This window comes from Xenopus laevis, chromosome 2S (genome assembly GCF_017654675.1).
Source record: "Xenopus laevis strain J_2021 chromosome 2S, Xenopus_laevis_v10.1, whole genome shotgun sequence".
NCBI classification, from domain to species: Eukaryota; Metazoa; Chordata; class Amphibia; order Anura; family Pipidae; genus Xenopus; species Xenopus laevis.
In genome coordinates, this window is record NC_054374.1 from 135,087,459 (window position 1) to 135,103,905 (window position 16,447).

Here is a 16,447-nt window from a genome sequence, read left to right on the forward strand (position 1 = left end):
ACTCCAGGAAGAGTTGTATAGTTATATTAGATATTGTTGGACTTTAACCTTACATCTGAGAGGCTTGCTTTTTTTTTTTTTTTTTTGCTTTCAAATTACTTTGGTCTGTTTGTCTACCAGAAATAATAAGGCAGTATTCCCTATAAAAGTTGCCAAACCCTTGCTGAGCCTCCCAACCAATTGGCACATAGCCTTCTGTTCTGTTTGTTTAGGCTGAAAGCCTAAACGATTGTAATTGTAGGATGTAGGGAGAAGCTGTAGCTCATCCATACATGTTGGGCAGTATGGACAAATTTGGCCAAACTGCCCGATCAAACCTGGTCACTTCATGGCCATCTTAACTTCATGCAACTTGTGTGCACAAAATGTGTTTACTATAAAATCTGTGTGGCCAGATGGGAGTTCTTAGCATGTGCAGAAGTCCTACAGAATATTTCTCTTGGCCTTATATTTTCTATAGAAGATCTCCATGGGAACTTCCATAACTAATGTGCAACACATTTACCTGTGCCCTAAAACACATCACATCATAATTCATACCTCTCCATTCCCCTCTTATGCAGCAAACTTTGCAGGATTGTGCTGAATCTGAATCATTCAGAAAGTGCTGGGATTTGGCTGAATCCCATACTGAATACTGGATTTTGTGCATCTCCAACAAAGCTTACAGTTCTTGCCCTGCAGAGGTTTTTGATGTTACATCTTTTTAATCCCCACAACCAAGTTACCATTTTGGCACATATGTTTTCAGGAAGTGTTTTGCTCAATGGTTATTTTTCTGGGAATCTAAATGATTGTCAGATAAGATTTTCCTTCTTATAACAATCACATTCTAAAGGCACAGCAAGCTGGTATACTGAAAGGTCACTTGCTGTCAATTCTGATGAGTTGTAAGTCGTGTTTTCCTTGCTAATGAGAATGGAACATAAAACAAGAGAACATTTTCTTGCTTAAAATGCAGCATTAAACAAAGAACTATTGTACAAAATGCTGTGTGAGACTCACCAGACAAGTATCCATGCTCACCGTTGGTATGCTTGTTTTTAAGGAATAATGTGTAGTGTTCTCATATTCCGATTAGGGATGCACCGAATGCACCATTTGGATTCGGCCAAACCACCGAATCCTTTGTGAAAGATTTGGGCGAATACCGAACCGAATCCGAACCCTAATTTGATATGCAAATTAAGGGTGGGAAGGGGAAAACATTTTTACTTCCTTGTTTTGTGACAAAAAGTCACACGATTTCCCTCTCCACCCCTAATTTGCATATGCTAATTAGGATTCGGTTCGGCTGGCAAGAAGGATTCGGCCTAATCCGAATCCTGCTGAAAAAGGGCAAATCCTGGCCGAATCCCGAACCGACTCCTGGATTCGGTGCATCCGTAATTCTGATACTATTCTGCTTAGAAGTTTATTTCCACAGTGCAGGTATGAGATCCGTTATCCAGAAACCAGTTATCTAGAAAGCTCTGAATTATGGATAGGACATCTCCCATAGACTTATAATCAAATCCAAATTTTTAAATATAATTCCCCTTTTCTTTGTAATAATAAAACAGTTCCTTGTACTTGATTCAAACTAAGATATAATTAATCCTTATTGGAAGCAGAACCGGCCTATTGGGTTTATTTAATGTTTACATCCTTTTCTAGTAGATTCGAATTACGGAAAGATCCATTATCCAGAAAACCCCTGGTCCCGAGCATTCTGGATAACAGGTCCCTTAATTGTACCCACAATATGGTTTTTATGCAGGCATTTCAAGGAGGCAATGACAAGGAGGAACTGTTGCGGATTGTGTTTTGCACATTGGTAGTTGATCTCTGCTAGTCTCTGGTTTTTATTTGTATTGAAGGCGCTGGCTCCTGGCAATCCTGGTGGCTCTGTGAATGTATTCATCCACAATCCTTGGGTTGTTGCTTCTGTGGTAATTAGGCCTTTGCTAAGGATACTGAGGTGGTGATCTCTTTCTGAAGTATCTGCTTATGCAGTGGTATTATAGGACTTGACTGTAAATAATTGACCACTTGGTGTGGTCAGTGCGGAAATTGCCCTGCATGAGGTACAATGGTTTATAAGTGGGATTTCAGTATAGGGTGGTACAGGTGTGGAATCCTTTATCCAGAAACCCATTATCCAGTAAGCTCTGAATTACAGAAGGGCCGTCACCCATAGACTCCATTTTATCAAAATAACCTACATTTTTAAAAAGGATTTCCTTTTTCTCTATAATTAGAAAACAGTACCTTGTACTTAATTTTAGTAGATTTTAGTCGATTTAAGATATAAAATTACAAAAAGATCCCTTATCTGAAACACCAGGTCCCACGCATTCTGGATAAAAGTTTCCATACCTGTATAAAAAATACTGTTCAGCCATTATGATACCTTGTCTGTGTATCCTCTGCATAGCTCCCTCTTTATGTGTAGAGTAGAGACAAACAAGTATGGCACATTTGGAAAGCCACGATTAGGCTAAAAATATCGTTTTTTTCCTTGGACTTCTAGCATGATTGTAGGTACATAGTAAATCGCATTTACCACAACCTGTGTGCAATTCACCTATGCAGTTGCAAATTAGTGGCTACTTTAGTAAATCACGCGCAAGTTGCAGCATGGTGTTTAATTCAATGGAACCAAGCTAGTTGTGTGTAGACACTACACACTAAAGCAGTGATCCCCAACCAGTAGCTCGTGAGCAACATGTTGCTCTCCAACCACTTGGATGTTGCTCCCAGTGTCCTCAAAGCAGGTGCTTATTTTTAAATTCCAGGATTGGAAGCAAATTTTAATTGCATAAAAACTAAGTATAGTGCCAAATAGAGTCTCCTGTAGGCTGCCAGTTCACATAGAGGCTACCAAATAGCCAATGGTAGCCCTTATTTGGCACCCCAAGGGACTTGTGTTGCGTGTGTTGCTCCCCAACTCTTTTTACATTTGAATGTGGCTCACGGGTAAAAAAGTTTGGGGACCCCTGCACTAAAGGATCATTGACATAATTGGCAGCTCAAGGTTGGTATTAATGTCAAGGCACACTTGTATCAACAGGGCCTTGTACTTGTGAATCAGAGCAGGCCAATGTTCTCTTTATGATGTGCACTTCCCAATAGAGTCCTGCATTGGGTCAGATACCCGCGGAATACCAACAAAGTGGTCCGGTTTCTGGCAAAAAGTCCCCGATTCATTGGCTGTACGGGGAGTCCGCAGGTAACCCGGCTGGGTACCCAACAAAGGTGCAGGCTTGATCCCTCCCATCCACCCTTGTGGTTATAGTTTTTAAAAATTTTTGGGAAGATTCTGCACCAGAGTGATGTCACTTACAGTTTTGCGTGTCCCCCAGGTTGGAAGGTTAGTTGACCTATTGCGGATCGGGTTGTGAAACATGCAGAACAAATTGCGGGTATGGGTTGCCGGTACTGGTTTAAAAAAATTGACCATCGCAGGACTCTACCTTCCAACTGTCCCGTTTTGAGCCGACAGTCCTGATTTTGACAGTTCAGCCCGCAGTCCTGGATTGTTACTGAAATATCCCCACCTTTTTATTTAATCTCCTGCACTGAACAGCCAGAACGATATACAAAGTTTCTAGAACTGAGGCTTTTGGTAGAGAGCCCAGAATGGCAGGTGCACTACATTTGTAACAATTTAACAAAAGCAAAGAAAAAATTGTAATTAACAAGATAAGCAGGTCTCTTGGGGAAACTGACTTACAGCTTCAAGGGCAATTCACCTTCATTAGCAAAACTGTAATAAAACATAAAACCTGAACCCTAAAACCCCCATGTGTTCAAACTTTCCATAACCTGCCAAACTTTGTAAAAAGGATGTGGTATTTAGGGGTGTGGCTATAATTATGGTCGTGGTCCAAAAAAATGTAGCTCTGAGCTGCAAATATTTGTGTCCCTCTTTCTGTTTTACAAATGTTGGCTGGCCTGTATGATATTCTGTGATCAGCACATGGGCAGAACACGCAAATTGTGGTGAAACAAAGAATATAGTGTAAAAACACATAATAAAGGAAACATCGGGGCAGACTGAATGGGTACACTGGCCCTTGCTGCAAGATGCAACTGGCTATCTGCAGTTAGGATCTACCACAGCCTGCCCAATTAAAAGCAGAACTGCACAATTATATTTCAATTCCTTATTTTTATCAAAACTGTGCATGTAGAGTATTATAGTACAAAATTACTTCCTGTTGGGCCTGCAGTCACAATAGGAGGTGAAAGAATTACTTAATAGCTCTTTCACTTAACGCAATTCCACATTTTACAAAACATCCTGCTAGAGGAGCAGCAACACATATACAATATTAAAGGGGTTGTTTACCTTTAAATTAACTTTTAGTATGATGTAGAGAGTAATATTCTGAAACAATTTGCAATTGGTTCTAATTATTTTTTTTATTATTATTATTTCTGTTTTTTCAGCAATCTGGTTGCTAGGGAACTTGACATTGCCCAAGCAACCGTGCATTAATTTGAATAAGACTATATTGTGAAAAGGAGAGGGCCTGAAGAGAAAGAGGAGTAATGAAAAAAGTAGAAAAATAATACATCTGTAGCCTAACAGAGCATTTGTTTTTTAAGTGGGTCAATGACCCCCATTTGAAAGCTGGAAAGAGTCAGAAAAAGAAGGCAAATCATTAAAAAACTATAAAAATTAAGACCAGTTCATAAATTGCTTAAAATTAGCCATTCTATAACACTAGAAATTAGACAACAGGCACAGTTTTTCAGTACTTTTTATAAAACAGATACTCTTCTAATTTACTGGGTGTTAAAGGAACAGCAACTTTTTTATATTATTTACAGTACTACACACCACATTTATGTATATTTATGACTTATATAATTCATATTTATAATATATATAAAAATATTATAAATAAATATGAACTTGTGATTTTACATTATGCCACAAGGTGGAGCATGAAGTGAAAACTAAGACAAATCTAGTTATAGTGTCTCCACATTCTTGTCACTCTTCTATAGTTAAACTATAACTTTGAGCAGACTGCATCCATAAACTTCTTAGAGCGGTGGCACAAGGGCTTTAGGGGTCAGTGACTTTTTGCAACTCAGGCGATAGCACAATATAATCTAACATGGACTCTCACTGCTCACATTGGGAATAACTAAAGCAACACTACAAGTACTTGTTAGGTGACTGTTGTTTGGAAACATGGATGTTCACACTACTAAGCGACTATCACAAACTTATGCTTTAAGGTATTATACAGAATTTGTGGGCTAAGTGAACATTAACTTTCAGAGTGCATTTTACATTTGTGGTGTGATTATGCCTTTAATGCTATGGAATGCAAAAAAAAACCCATTGCATTCTTGTTCTGCCAGTCATAAAAGCAGCACCCTGTGAGATAAGATAGGGCAGGCAGTAAAAGCCAGTAAGACCTAAGTACTCCCAGCCATGTCATTTCAAATTTTGTTTAAGAAAACAATACAAGTCTGTATTAAAGATTTTTAATGTGAACTGAGAAAGCCTTTCTAAGGCTATAGTTTTGGAAACAAAACAATGCCAAGGTCACAAGATAAATACACCTATACACGATTAAATTCATGCACACAAGCAACAGCAAACTACACCAAACAGAAGCCACGTGATTAGCAAAAATAAACGGCAGCTTAAAATCCCACCTTCATTAAAAAGGACACCAGAAAATGAGAGATTATGGTGCTAGCACCTTGGTGGTTACTATGGTACCCAGTGGCGTAACTAGATATTACTGGGCCCCACAGCAAATTATTTTTCAGGCCCACAAAATTTTTAGCAGTTGACTTGTTTTACCAATATTTATTGAAACTGTATATGAATTAGGGCCTTGTGGGGCCCCTATACCTCCTGAGCCCCCCTGCAGGCGCAGGGTCTGCTTCCTCTATAGTTACACCCCTGATGGTACCCTTATTCTGAGTTATAAATACTTCACGTACATATTTGTAAAAACTACATAAAAAAAAAATGAACATGTACTTTGCTGTTGCTCAACTAGAAGTCCCATTTCCCCACAACAGCTGCACAGCCAGAAACTAAATCTCTAAAGCTACTTGCTTATGGGCAAAGCATATCTTCACCCAGATGTAAGGGTCTGATGATCTGCCCTTTGCTGGAATGGTAGTATTATGCAGATTATGACTTGGATGAAGAAAAGCTAAGTTTTTTTTTTTGTTTGCTTTTTTTTTGCACTTCTAATTTCCTCTTTGGAACACTGGCAAATAAAGGGTTTGGAACATAAATGAACAATGCAGTATTTATAGTGCAAAAATTATTGCCTGGATTTGTCTCTCCCTATATGCCTATATGTTGGTTTCAGCAAAGTGTGGGCAAACTGAAAGAATGGGTTAGACAGCTTTTTAGCAAATGAGGGATACAGGGTTATGGAAGATAGCTCATAGTACAAGTTGTGATAGCAGATAAGATCTGTAGTATACAATGGGATTCAGGATACAATGGGATAGTCCAACTGCCATCTTGGAGTCAGGAAGGAATTTTTTCCTCCTCTAAGGCAAATTGGAGAGGCTTCAGATGGGGTTTTTTTCCTTCCTCTGGATCAACTAGCAGTTAGGCAGGTTATGTATAGACTTAAAAGGTTGAACTTGATGGACGTGCGTCTTTTTTCAACTGAACTTACTATGTTACTATAAGGGCTTCTTTACAATCTAACAGATCATACATAAAAAGGGGCATTATTTGTTCAGTAAACAAAGGATTCCCTGCCATAAACCCTATGTAAGCGGATTCTTATATTTAGAACATTTGTTGTAGATAAAGTGCTGCAGAATTTGTTGCCGTTATAAAAAAAATAATAATACACATCTAACTGAGAAGTAAAGGGGTATTGCTACCTCAATAAAGCCATTGCAAATTACAAAAGACAGGCTCCTGACCAGTCTGGGAACAATCTTAACCAAACATGCTCATTGTTCACAGCTAAACAGATGCCTTTCACACATCAACGGAGTCCTACAAACTGGATGTCGAGGAAACAATGGCTCATATTTATAAAGGCAGTGCAAAAAGCATTGCAGAATTACATAGTGGCAAAAACGGATTTTGAAACATTTCAGCCTACATATATTTATAAGCCGATACACTGGAGTCCATATAAATAGAATTTATGCTCAAACAGAAATCTGGCGGAAACCCATTGCAGCTTTACAAATATGCAACCCATTTTTTGCTGAAGTTTGCAATTTGGCAAATGGTCAAGCTGCTGATATTATTATAAATATGCCCCTATGTAATTCTGTAGTTAAATGTAAAGATAATCTGAGCTTGCCTGTAGTTTCCAGTAGTGGAAACAAATCATGAGAAAACTGAATACACACTCATGCACGTACTATCCGATTTTGTCTCAAAAATAAAAACTGCATTTGACAAAAACAAACTTTGCTTGTTAATGACACATGATGCATTTTGCCCCAACATCGTGCTGATGGTGGAGTCCACAGAAATGAGAATGAAGCACACTGCCCTCAACATGGATGCCAGAGTACAAAGGAACATTGAAGCAAATACAACATGGATGCACGTTGCTACTAAACTTTCAATACACCTGAATAATGCCAAAAAAAAGGACAAAAATATGTAAATACATCACAATATTAAATCAACAGATTGAAGCGCTGGCACTATGCGAGGAAATAAATGATCATGAAGATGGTTTGTTGAAATGGCAGTAGATATTGGGCTTTTCTGTAAACAGAATAAATAAAATGAAAGCTCGCATCTCTTTCTCCTTAGGCACCAACCTAAATGCACAATTTTAGTAAATGTCACAGATCTGTGCAAAAAATTCCCCATATAAAGAAATGTGTAGCTAGCAACTTTGTGGCTGAACAAGCAGGGCTTGCCAGGTTAGGGCCAGCTGAAGGACACACAATAAAGACTGCAGATGAGTCTTTAAAAATAACCTAAATTATTCTCATTGATTTTCTTAAGCACATTTCCCAAATGAAAATATGTAAAAAAAAAAAAAATCAATATGGTAAAATTATTATATTTTTGTTAAATCTGGTTTTGTTGCGAACTACAACTCCCATGATTCACCGACAGCCTCTGCGACTCCAAACAGTGTAATGCAGCAACTGTTCGGAAATCAGTGAATCCAACATAAATACATTGCTATAGAAGAACGTATATCTGTACAGTTTATCACCTTCGAGATTTAATAGGGTCGCCATGGTCCTTAGCTCCTGTTCGTCTCAGCGTAAGAAAGTGGAGCAAAAGTTCAACTGGCAGCCTGCCACCACGCTTTACAATACTATTCTCATTGAGCAACACAGAGCCCTTCTACTGTTGCGCATTTGGGTTGAACACGCCTGTGGCGGACATTTTTGTTTTGGGCAACCACTTTCTTGCCAGGTTTTCATATTACATATAGTAACACATATATAGCCAGGTTTTCATATTACATATAGTAATACATATATAGCCAGGTTTTCATATTACATATAGTAATCATATTAGTGGAGTAAAAGTTCAACTTTTACTGGCAGCCTGCCACCACGCTGTACAATACTATTCTCATTGAGCAACGCAGAGCCCTTCTACTGTTGCGCATTTGGGTTGAACACGCCTGTGGCGGACATTTTTGTTTTGGGCAACCGCTTTCTTGCCAGGTTTTCATATTACATATAGTATTAGTAATACATATATAGCCAGGTTTTCATATTACATATGGTAATACATATATAGCCAGGTTTTCATATTACATATAGTTATCATATTAGTGGAGTAAAAGTTCAACTGGCAGCCTGCCACCACGCTGTACAATACTATTCTTATTGAGAAACACAGAGCCCTTCTACTGTTGCGCATTTGGGTTGAACACGCATGTGGCGGACATTTTTGTTTTGGGCAACCACTTTCTTGCCAGGTTTTCATACTACAAATAACTCCAAAAAGAAAAAAAAAGGACACAGGCGGTGCTTGTCAAGCGCATTTTAAACTAACCGGACTATGCATTTCCCAAACACACTATGGCGCCATTGGCTTCAACAGTGGTCACGTGCCTATCATTCTCTTTACACACACAGCGCTAGGAGGACACCCGCGGAAAAGGAACTCTCCCAGCCAAGGATTTATCCGTTTAAACAACCACAACTTTATTGAAACGCCGGCGAACAACAACAACACAGGCAATTTCGGACCGATCAATATTATGACACTACTTTGTTGATGTGCGTGTGTCCCCGTTGCCTTCCCGTGTGTGGCGGGAATAATTTGATTCATAGTTTCTCTAGTCGTATTTCTTCAGCTCGACGTCCTGTCGTGAGGGCTCGACTAGCGTGAGAGGTGAGTGCGCGCCAAGTGCCCGGCGTGTTGTTGTGAGGGGAAATAGAACTAAAGCTAATGGGAAAGCCGCTCTCTTGCTTCCTTCTCTGGTTCGCTTTTATGAAATAGACGTGGTGGCGGGAAGTGTAATGGTTATTGGCGTCTCTTGCTCGTCCTCGGGGGAAAGACCCACCCCTTCCCCAGCAAGATATTTGGGCTTCTGTCTCTAGCGCAAGTGCATGGCTATAAGTTCAGGAGTACAGTGAAAACACAGCACTTGTGACCATGTCCTCCCATAGGCTCCTACACCCCTTTGTAGTTCAACTACAGCTCTCACCCTGAGCACCAACAAATCATCAACCTTTACATTACATCCTCCACTATCCTGGGCTGACAGTAACAGGGGCAGTGCCTTAATTGTTGCTTTGGAATTTGGCTTTTATTTATTTCTTTAGCTCAAGCCAGCACCTCCACCATAACTCCTACAATTGTTACAGATCGAAGACAAGGGCTGTGTGTGAGCTAATTAGCCAGGCAAATACATTTGTACCCTCATCATAATTGAACTTTGAGATTGCAAGGGTTAGGCATGACTTAAAGGGGACCTGTCACCCAGACACACAAATCTGTATAATAAAAGTTATTTTCAAATTAAACATGAAATCCAATTTCTATTTTTTTATTAAATCATTCATAGCTGTTGTAAGCTCGTTTAAAAATCTCAGCTGTCAATCAAATATTGTTTGCCCCGCCTCTATGCCATTACTTTCACTTTCCATTCAGCACTTCCTATGTGTCACTGCTCTCCCCACATTCCCCTGTTCTCTTAACCATTTCATTGTGTAGCCAGGGCATGGGGATGGACATCAGGTCCCCCATTCTGGTGCACAAGGGATGATGCAAAGCTTGTCTTAATAAGTGTCAATAAAATGGCTCCTGCCTGCTTGCTATAATTATGAATTCCCAGACTGAAGGAAATAAGATTCAAATCATTTACAGTATATTGTGTAATTAATGTTCATTTTGCTTGAATAATGTGATAAAATAGGATTTTGGATATTTCTTTTGGGTGACGGGTCGCCTTTAAATCTTGGATCTGACGTATTATTAGATGATAATCTATCCCGCGCCTCCTGTCGCAATCCCTTCCTCTTAAAATTGTAAGCTCTTTTGCACAGGGCCTTCCTCGCCTTTTGTACCCGTACTGATTGTTGTGAATATAACTCCAGTGTCGGACTGGGATGCCAGGGGCCCACCAGAAAACCTTAGACTGCGGGCCCGCTTTCCAAGTTATTATTCCTCCTCTCCTCACTCAACCTCTTTATTCTCCTAGTCTTTTATATCTACTTACTATATTCTTCCATTATTAAGCATTTTTCCCCATAAAGAAATATGGAATGACCATGAAATAGGCCAAATGTTTAGAAGCAAACGGACCCACTGACACCTGGGCCCATCGGGAGTTTTCCTGGTATCCCTGTGGGCCAGTCCAATACTGTGTTAACTCTGTATGTTCTATGTATGTAATTAATGTGATTTCTTTGTGTAAGCTAGGGATGAGGGATACAGTCGAACCCCCGAATCCTTCGCAAAAGATTTGGCCGAACCGAATCCAAATTTGCAAATGCAAATTAGGGGTGGGAAGGGGAAAAAATTTCTTACTTACTTGTTTTGTGACAAAAAGTCGCACAATTTCCCTCCCCACCCCTAGTTTGCATATGCAAATTCGGGTCGGCCGGGCAGGAGGATTTGGCGGAATCTGAATCCTGTTGAAGAAGGCTGAATCCCGAACCAAATCCTGGATTCGGTGCATCCCTAGTATAAACACATTTATTTTACAGTTCTGCACAATAGTGATGTGCAGGTCGACAAATTCTCAACCCGGACCCTAACCCACCCCCTCCCAATACGCTTCTTTCCCATGCCCGCTATTGCCCCCCTTAGACCTGCGCCTGACTCGCCCTGTAGTGTCGTCACAAAAGGGGCGGGCTCAAGTATATAAATTTATGTGCTAGGTCGCGGGCAGAGCAGGAGAAGAGCTTGACCCGGACCTGCCTGCGACCCAAATATTTGATGCAGGAGACGGCCCGCACATCACTACTGAACAATATGTTGGAGCTCTAAAAATACGTCCCCCCCCCTCCATTTGAAAGCTGGAAAGAGACAGAAGAAGGAAAATAATTCAAAAAACTACAAAAAATAAATAATGAAGACCTATGGAAAAGTCACTTAGAATTGGCCATTCTATAACATACTAAAGTTAACCGAAAGGTGAACCACCCCTTTAAGTCTTCTAGAAAATCATCTAAAAATTAAATAAACCCAATTGGACTGGTTTTGCTTCCAATAAGGATTAATTATATCTTAGTTTGGATCAATTACAAGGTACTGTTTTATTATTACTACAGAGAAAAAGGAAATCATTTTTAATTATTTGGATACAATGGAGTCTATGGGAGACTAATTTGGAGCTTTCTGGATAACCGGTTTTTTGATAAAGCATCCCATACCTGTATTACTAAGCAAATGAACATATCCTGCCGCTTGTCTCACAATATACAGACCGTGTGTTTCACATAATTTTCTTTCAGCAGTTACTTATTTCTGGAGCATACCAGTGATGTAACAGACGTTAATATGGGTAAGATGTTTTTTACTTCAACTCATGTAGAAGTTATTTGTAAATAATATACTGTACATCTAATGTGGTCTCCCCCTCCCGGAAAAATTAATTATGGACTTTTCCCTGTTTGAAACAATTTCAATGTAGAATAGAATATATTCTATGTACTTTTTTCACATGTTCTAACAATCTGTTTTTCTTTAAGATGATGATGTTAAAGAAATGGTTTGGGAGAGTGAAAATAACTCTACATTTAAAGCACATTATAAAGAGACTGCACACAATTCCTCTTATGCCTTCAACTTTCAGGTTTGTTGCCCTTTTTAATGTGATTGTACATTAGGGGGCAGATTTATTAAAGGTCAAGGTGAATTCTCAAATTCAAAAATTTTTAATTTCTTGTGTACTTCGACTAGGGAATATTCCAAATTCAATTAGAATATGAAAAAAATGTACTGTCTATTTAAAAATTAGACTTCAATCATGTCAAATTTTAGCCTATGCTGTTTTAGCCTATGGGGGACCTCCTCGAACCTACTTTGAGTCATTTGGTGGACTTTGAAAAATCAAAGTTTTCTTTTGGGAAAAACTTTGCATTGAATTCAATCGGATGCGTTATTACTTAGATTCATATGATTCTAATTTGGCCGAATACAGACCTATTCAATCGAAAACTGACCTATTTGGGCCGACCTCACATGCTCCGTTCCGGTTGCGGGTTGAGCTGTTCTTGCTGCTCTACCCGCCTGCGACCTCCAAAATGCCGGCTTCCGACTTAAAGCCTCTTGTGCTTCCTGTAGTTGTCCCTTCAGAAGTGACCCCTGTTTGATCTCAACTTTCTGTATTTGCATAAAAATTCATTTTGTAGTGTTTTTTTACTTGTACTCTTGGACAGACTTGGTGCCATTTGCACCTGTTACAGGCTGCAATCGGTACTCAAGTCTTAGTCAGAGTTTCATAGTTCTGCCCAACCTGAAGGGAAATTGGACTGCTCCAACCCAGGATTGTTAAAACCGACTGTAAACCCAAAAATAAAACTGTGTTTTTATAATAGAAATTGTCATGCTAAGCAACTTCCAAATATACATTAATTACAAATGTGATTTTGTAAGTTACAATTGAATGGAAAAATAATTGAATTCTGTTTTCATTGTGCAAAAGTTATACAGGTATGGGATCGGTTATCCAGAAGGCTCAGGACCTGAGGTTTTCCAGATAATGGACCTTTCTTTAAAGGAGAAGGAAAGGTTAAAACTAAGTAAGCCTTATCAGAAAGGTCCATCTAAATATACCAGTAAACCCCCAAAGTAATGTTGTCCCCTGTCAAAAGAAACACCACATTTCTTTCCTTCTATTGTGTACACATGGGCTTCAGTATCAGACTTTCTGCCTTCAGCTTAAACCTCATTGCCCTGGGCAAGAGCATGCTCAGTTTGCTCCTCTTCCCCTCCCCTCCCTTCTCTACTGTAATCTGAGCCCAGAGCAGGGAGAGACTCAGGCAGGAAGTGATGTCACACCACATTAATACTGCAGCTCCTATCCTAAACAAACAGAGAGTTTCTAGAGCTTTTTACTCAGGTATGGTAAAGCATTCTGCAGAATAAATATAGCATTCTAGCTTGCACTATTGCAGCTAATCTATTGGCAATAAAATGCCTCCTTAGCTTTCCTTCTCCTTTAATTTGATCTTCATACCTTCAAACTATAAAATCATGTAAACATTAAATAAACCCAATAGGCTGGTTTTGCTTCCAACGTGGATTAATTATATCTTAGTTGGGTTCAAGTACAAGGTACTGTTTTATTATTACAGAGAAAAAGAAATAATTTTTAAAAATCTTTATTAATTGGATAAAATAGAGTCTATGGGAGATGGCATTTCCATAATTTGGAACTTTCTGGATAACAGGTTTCTGATTAAAGGATCCCACTTGGGTTCAATGTTGAATAACCATGATGCAAAAAAAAAAAAAAAAAAAAAATCTTTATACAAGTGAATCGTGAACTGGGGTGTTCTCCACTGGGGAACAGGGATGAAATCTATTTTAACTATTGAATTAATAACTATGCCCCTGTGTCCGCATGCTTTATAGTAACCAATAACTTATTCTCCTATTTCCAGCCTCTGCTCTTATAAAGTGTTAATTATTATTAACATTGGTTTGTGAATTACTTATGTTTTTATTCTTCTAGTTTCCTGCATTGCAATATAAGCATTTTGAGATATCGGGAATGAATTCTATTCATAAACCAAATTTTGTCTCAGGTAAAATGTTTTTTTTTTTTTTTGAGGATTGCATATTACAGATATTACCAATAATATTTGTGTAAGGTAACAACAGAGTATGGGTCATAACACAAACCCCTTTCAATATAAGGTATAGGCATTAGGTATAGGGGTTTTTGGGAACCTTTGTTCTCAAATGTCACAATTCCCAGTATAAATAATATAGAATTAAAAAAGAACAATATCAAATTTATGGTTAAGGCATGTGGGTAAAATAAAAACCACTGCACTTGGATAAAAAAACAGATCATTGGGGAAAATAGATTGATTTTAAGATTTAATCATAGAATTTAGTAATTTCTGCAAAATGCGTATAGTTGTGTAGGATTTCAGTAATAACACAAGCCCCGTCTTTGAAGAACACATTCAGAGCTGTTGAGTGCCTAGAGCTCAATGATTTGCTTTTTGCCAAAGGAGTCCAACCCGCTGCAGAAATTCTATTCTCGGCTCTATAATGACTTGGGATTCCTCTGGATCAACTAGCAGTTAGGCAGGTTATGTATAGACTTAAAAGGTTGAACTTGATGGACGTGCGTCTTTTTTCAACTGAACTTACTATGTTACTATAAGGGCTTCTTTACAATCTAACAGATCATACATAAAAAGGGGCATTATTTGTTCAGTAAACAAAGGATTCCCTGCCATAAACCCTATGTAAGCGGATTCTTATATTTAGAACATTTGTTGTAGATAAAGTGCTGCAGAATTTGTTGCCGTTATAAAAAAAATAATAATACACATCTAACTGAGAAGTAAAGGGGTATTGCTACCTCAATAAAGCCATTGCAAATTACAAAAGACAGGCTCCTGACCAGTCTGGGAACAATCTTAACCAAACATGCTCATTGTTCACAGCTAAACAGATGCCTTTCACACATCAACGGAGTCCTACAAACTGGATGTCGAGGAAACAATGGCTCATATTTATAAAGGCAGTGCAAAAAGCATTGCAGAATTACATAGTGGCAAAAACGGATTTTGAAACATTTCAGCCTACATATATTTATAAGCCGATACACTGGAGTCCATATAAATAGAATTTATGCTCAAACAGAAATCTGGCGGAAACCCATTGCAGCTTTACAAATATGCAACCCATTTTTTGCTGAAGTTTGCAATTTGGCAAATGGTCAAGCTGCTGATATTATTATAAATATGCCCCTATGTAATTCTGTAGTTAAATGTAAAGATAATCTGAGCTTGCCTGTAGTTTCCAGTAGTGGAAACAAATCATGAGAAAACTGAATACACACTCATGCACGTACTATCCGATTTTGTCTCAAAAATAAAAACTGCATTTGACAAAAACAAACTTTGCTTGTTAATGACACATGATGCATTTTGCCCCAACATCGTGCTGATGGTGGAGTCCACAGAAATGAGAATGAAGCACACTGCCCTCAACATGGATGCCAGAGTACAAAGGAACATTGAAGCAAATACAACATGGATGCACGTTGCTACTAAACTTTCAATACACCTGAATAATGCCAAAAAAAAGGACAAAAATATGTAAATACATCACAATATTAAATCAACAGATTGAAGCGCTGGCACTATGCGAGGAAATAAATGATCATGAAGATGGTTTGTTGAAATGGCAGTAGATATTGGGCTTTTCTGTAAACAGAATAAATAAAATGAAAGCTCGCATCTCTTTCTCCTTAGGCACCAACCTAAATGCACAATTTTAGTAAATGTCACAGATCTGTGCAAAAATTCCCCATATAAAGAAATGTGTAGCTAGCAACTTTGTGGCTGAACAAGCAGGGCTTGCCAGGTTAGGGCCAGCTGAAGGACACACAATAAAGACTGCAGATGAGTCTTTAAAAATAACCTAAATTATTCTCATTGATTTTCTTAAGCACATTTCCCAAATGAAAATATGTAAAAAAAAAAAAAAAATCAATATGGTAAAATTATTATATTTTTGTTAAATCTGGTTTTGTTGCGAACTACAACTCCCATGATTCACCGACAGCCTCTGCGACTCCAAACAGTGTAATGCAGCAACTGTTCGGAAATCAGTGAATCCAACATAAATACATTGCTATAGAAGAACGTATATCTGTACAGTTTATCACCTTCGAGATTTAATAGGGTCGCCATGGTCCTTAGCTCCTGTTCGTCTCAGCGTAAGAAAGTGGAGCAAAAGTTCAACTGGCAGCCTGCCACCACGCTTTACAATACTATTCTCATTGAGCAACACAGAGCCCTTCTACTGTTGCGCATTTGGGTT

The 16,447-nt window shown here is 38.6% G+C and overlaps 1 protein-coding gene and 1 long non-coding RNA gene across 3 annotated transcripts in view; one reads left to right on the top strand and one right to left on the bottom strand.

Moving 5' to 3' along the window:
- pfkm.S (phosphofructokinase, muscle S homeolog) overlaps positions 1–8,286 on the bottom strand; it is a 47,306-nt gene extending 39,020 nt beyond the window's left edge. Inside the window, 1 exon segment of the mRNA NM_001093452.1 lies at positions 8,181–8,286. Within this exon segment, the coding sequence (NP_001086921.1) occupies positions 8,181–8,205 (25 nt within the window). The 5' untranslated portion in view covers positions 8,206–8,286.
- A 678-nt stretch (positions 8,287–8,964) lies between these two features.
- Positions 8,965–14,187, top strand: LOC108709760. Of its 2 annotated transcripts, none has more exons than XR_005965916.1 (4): positions 8,965–9,319; positions 11,890–11,939; positions 12,127–12,230; positions 14,115–14,187. It is a non-coding gene; the product is annotated as an uncharacterized LOC108709760 (long non-coding RNA). The 2 variants fall into 2 exon arrangements; XR_005965917.1 differs by having other exon boundaries at positions 8,968–9,319; positions 11,893–11,939.
- Positions 14,188–16,447: the final 2,260 nt, after the last annotated feature.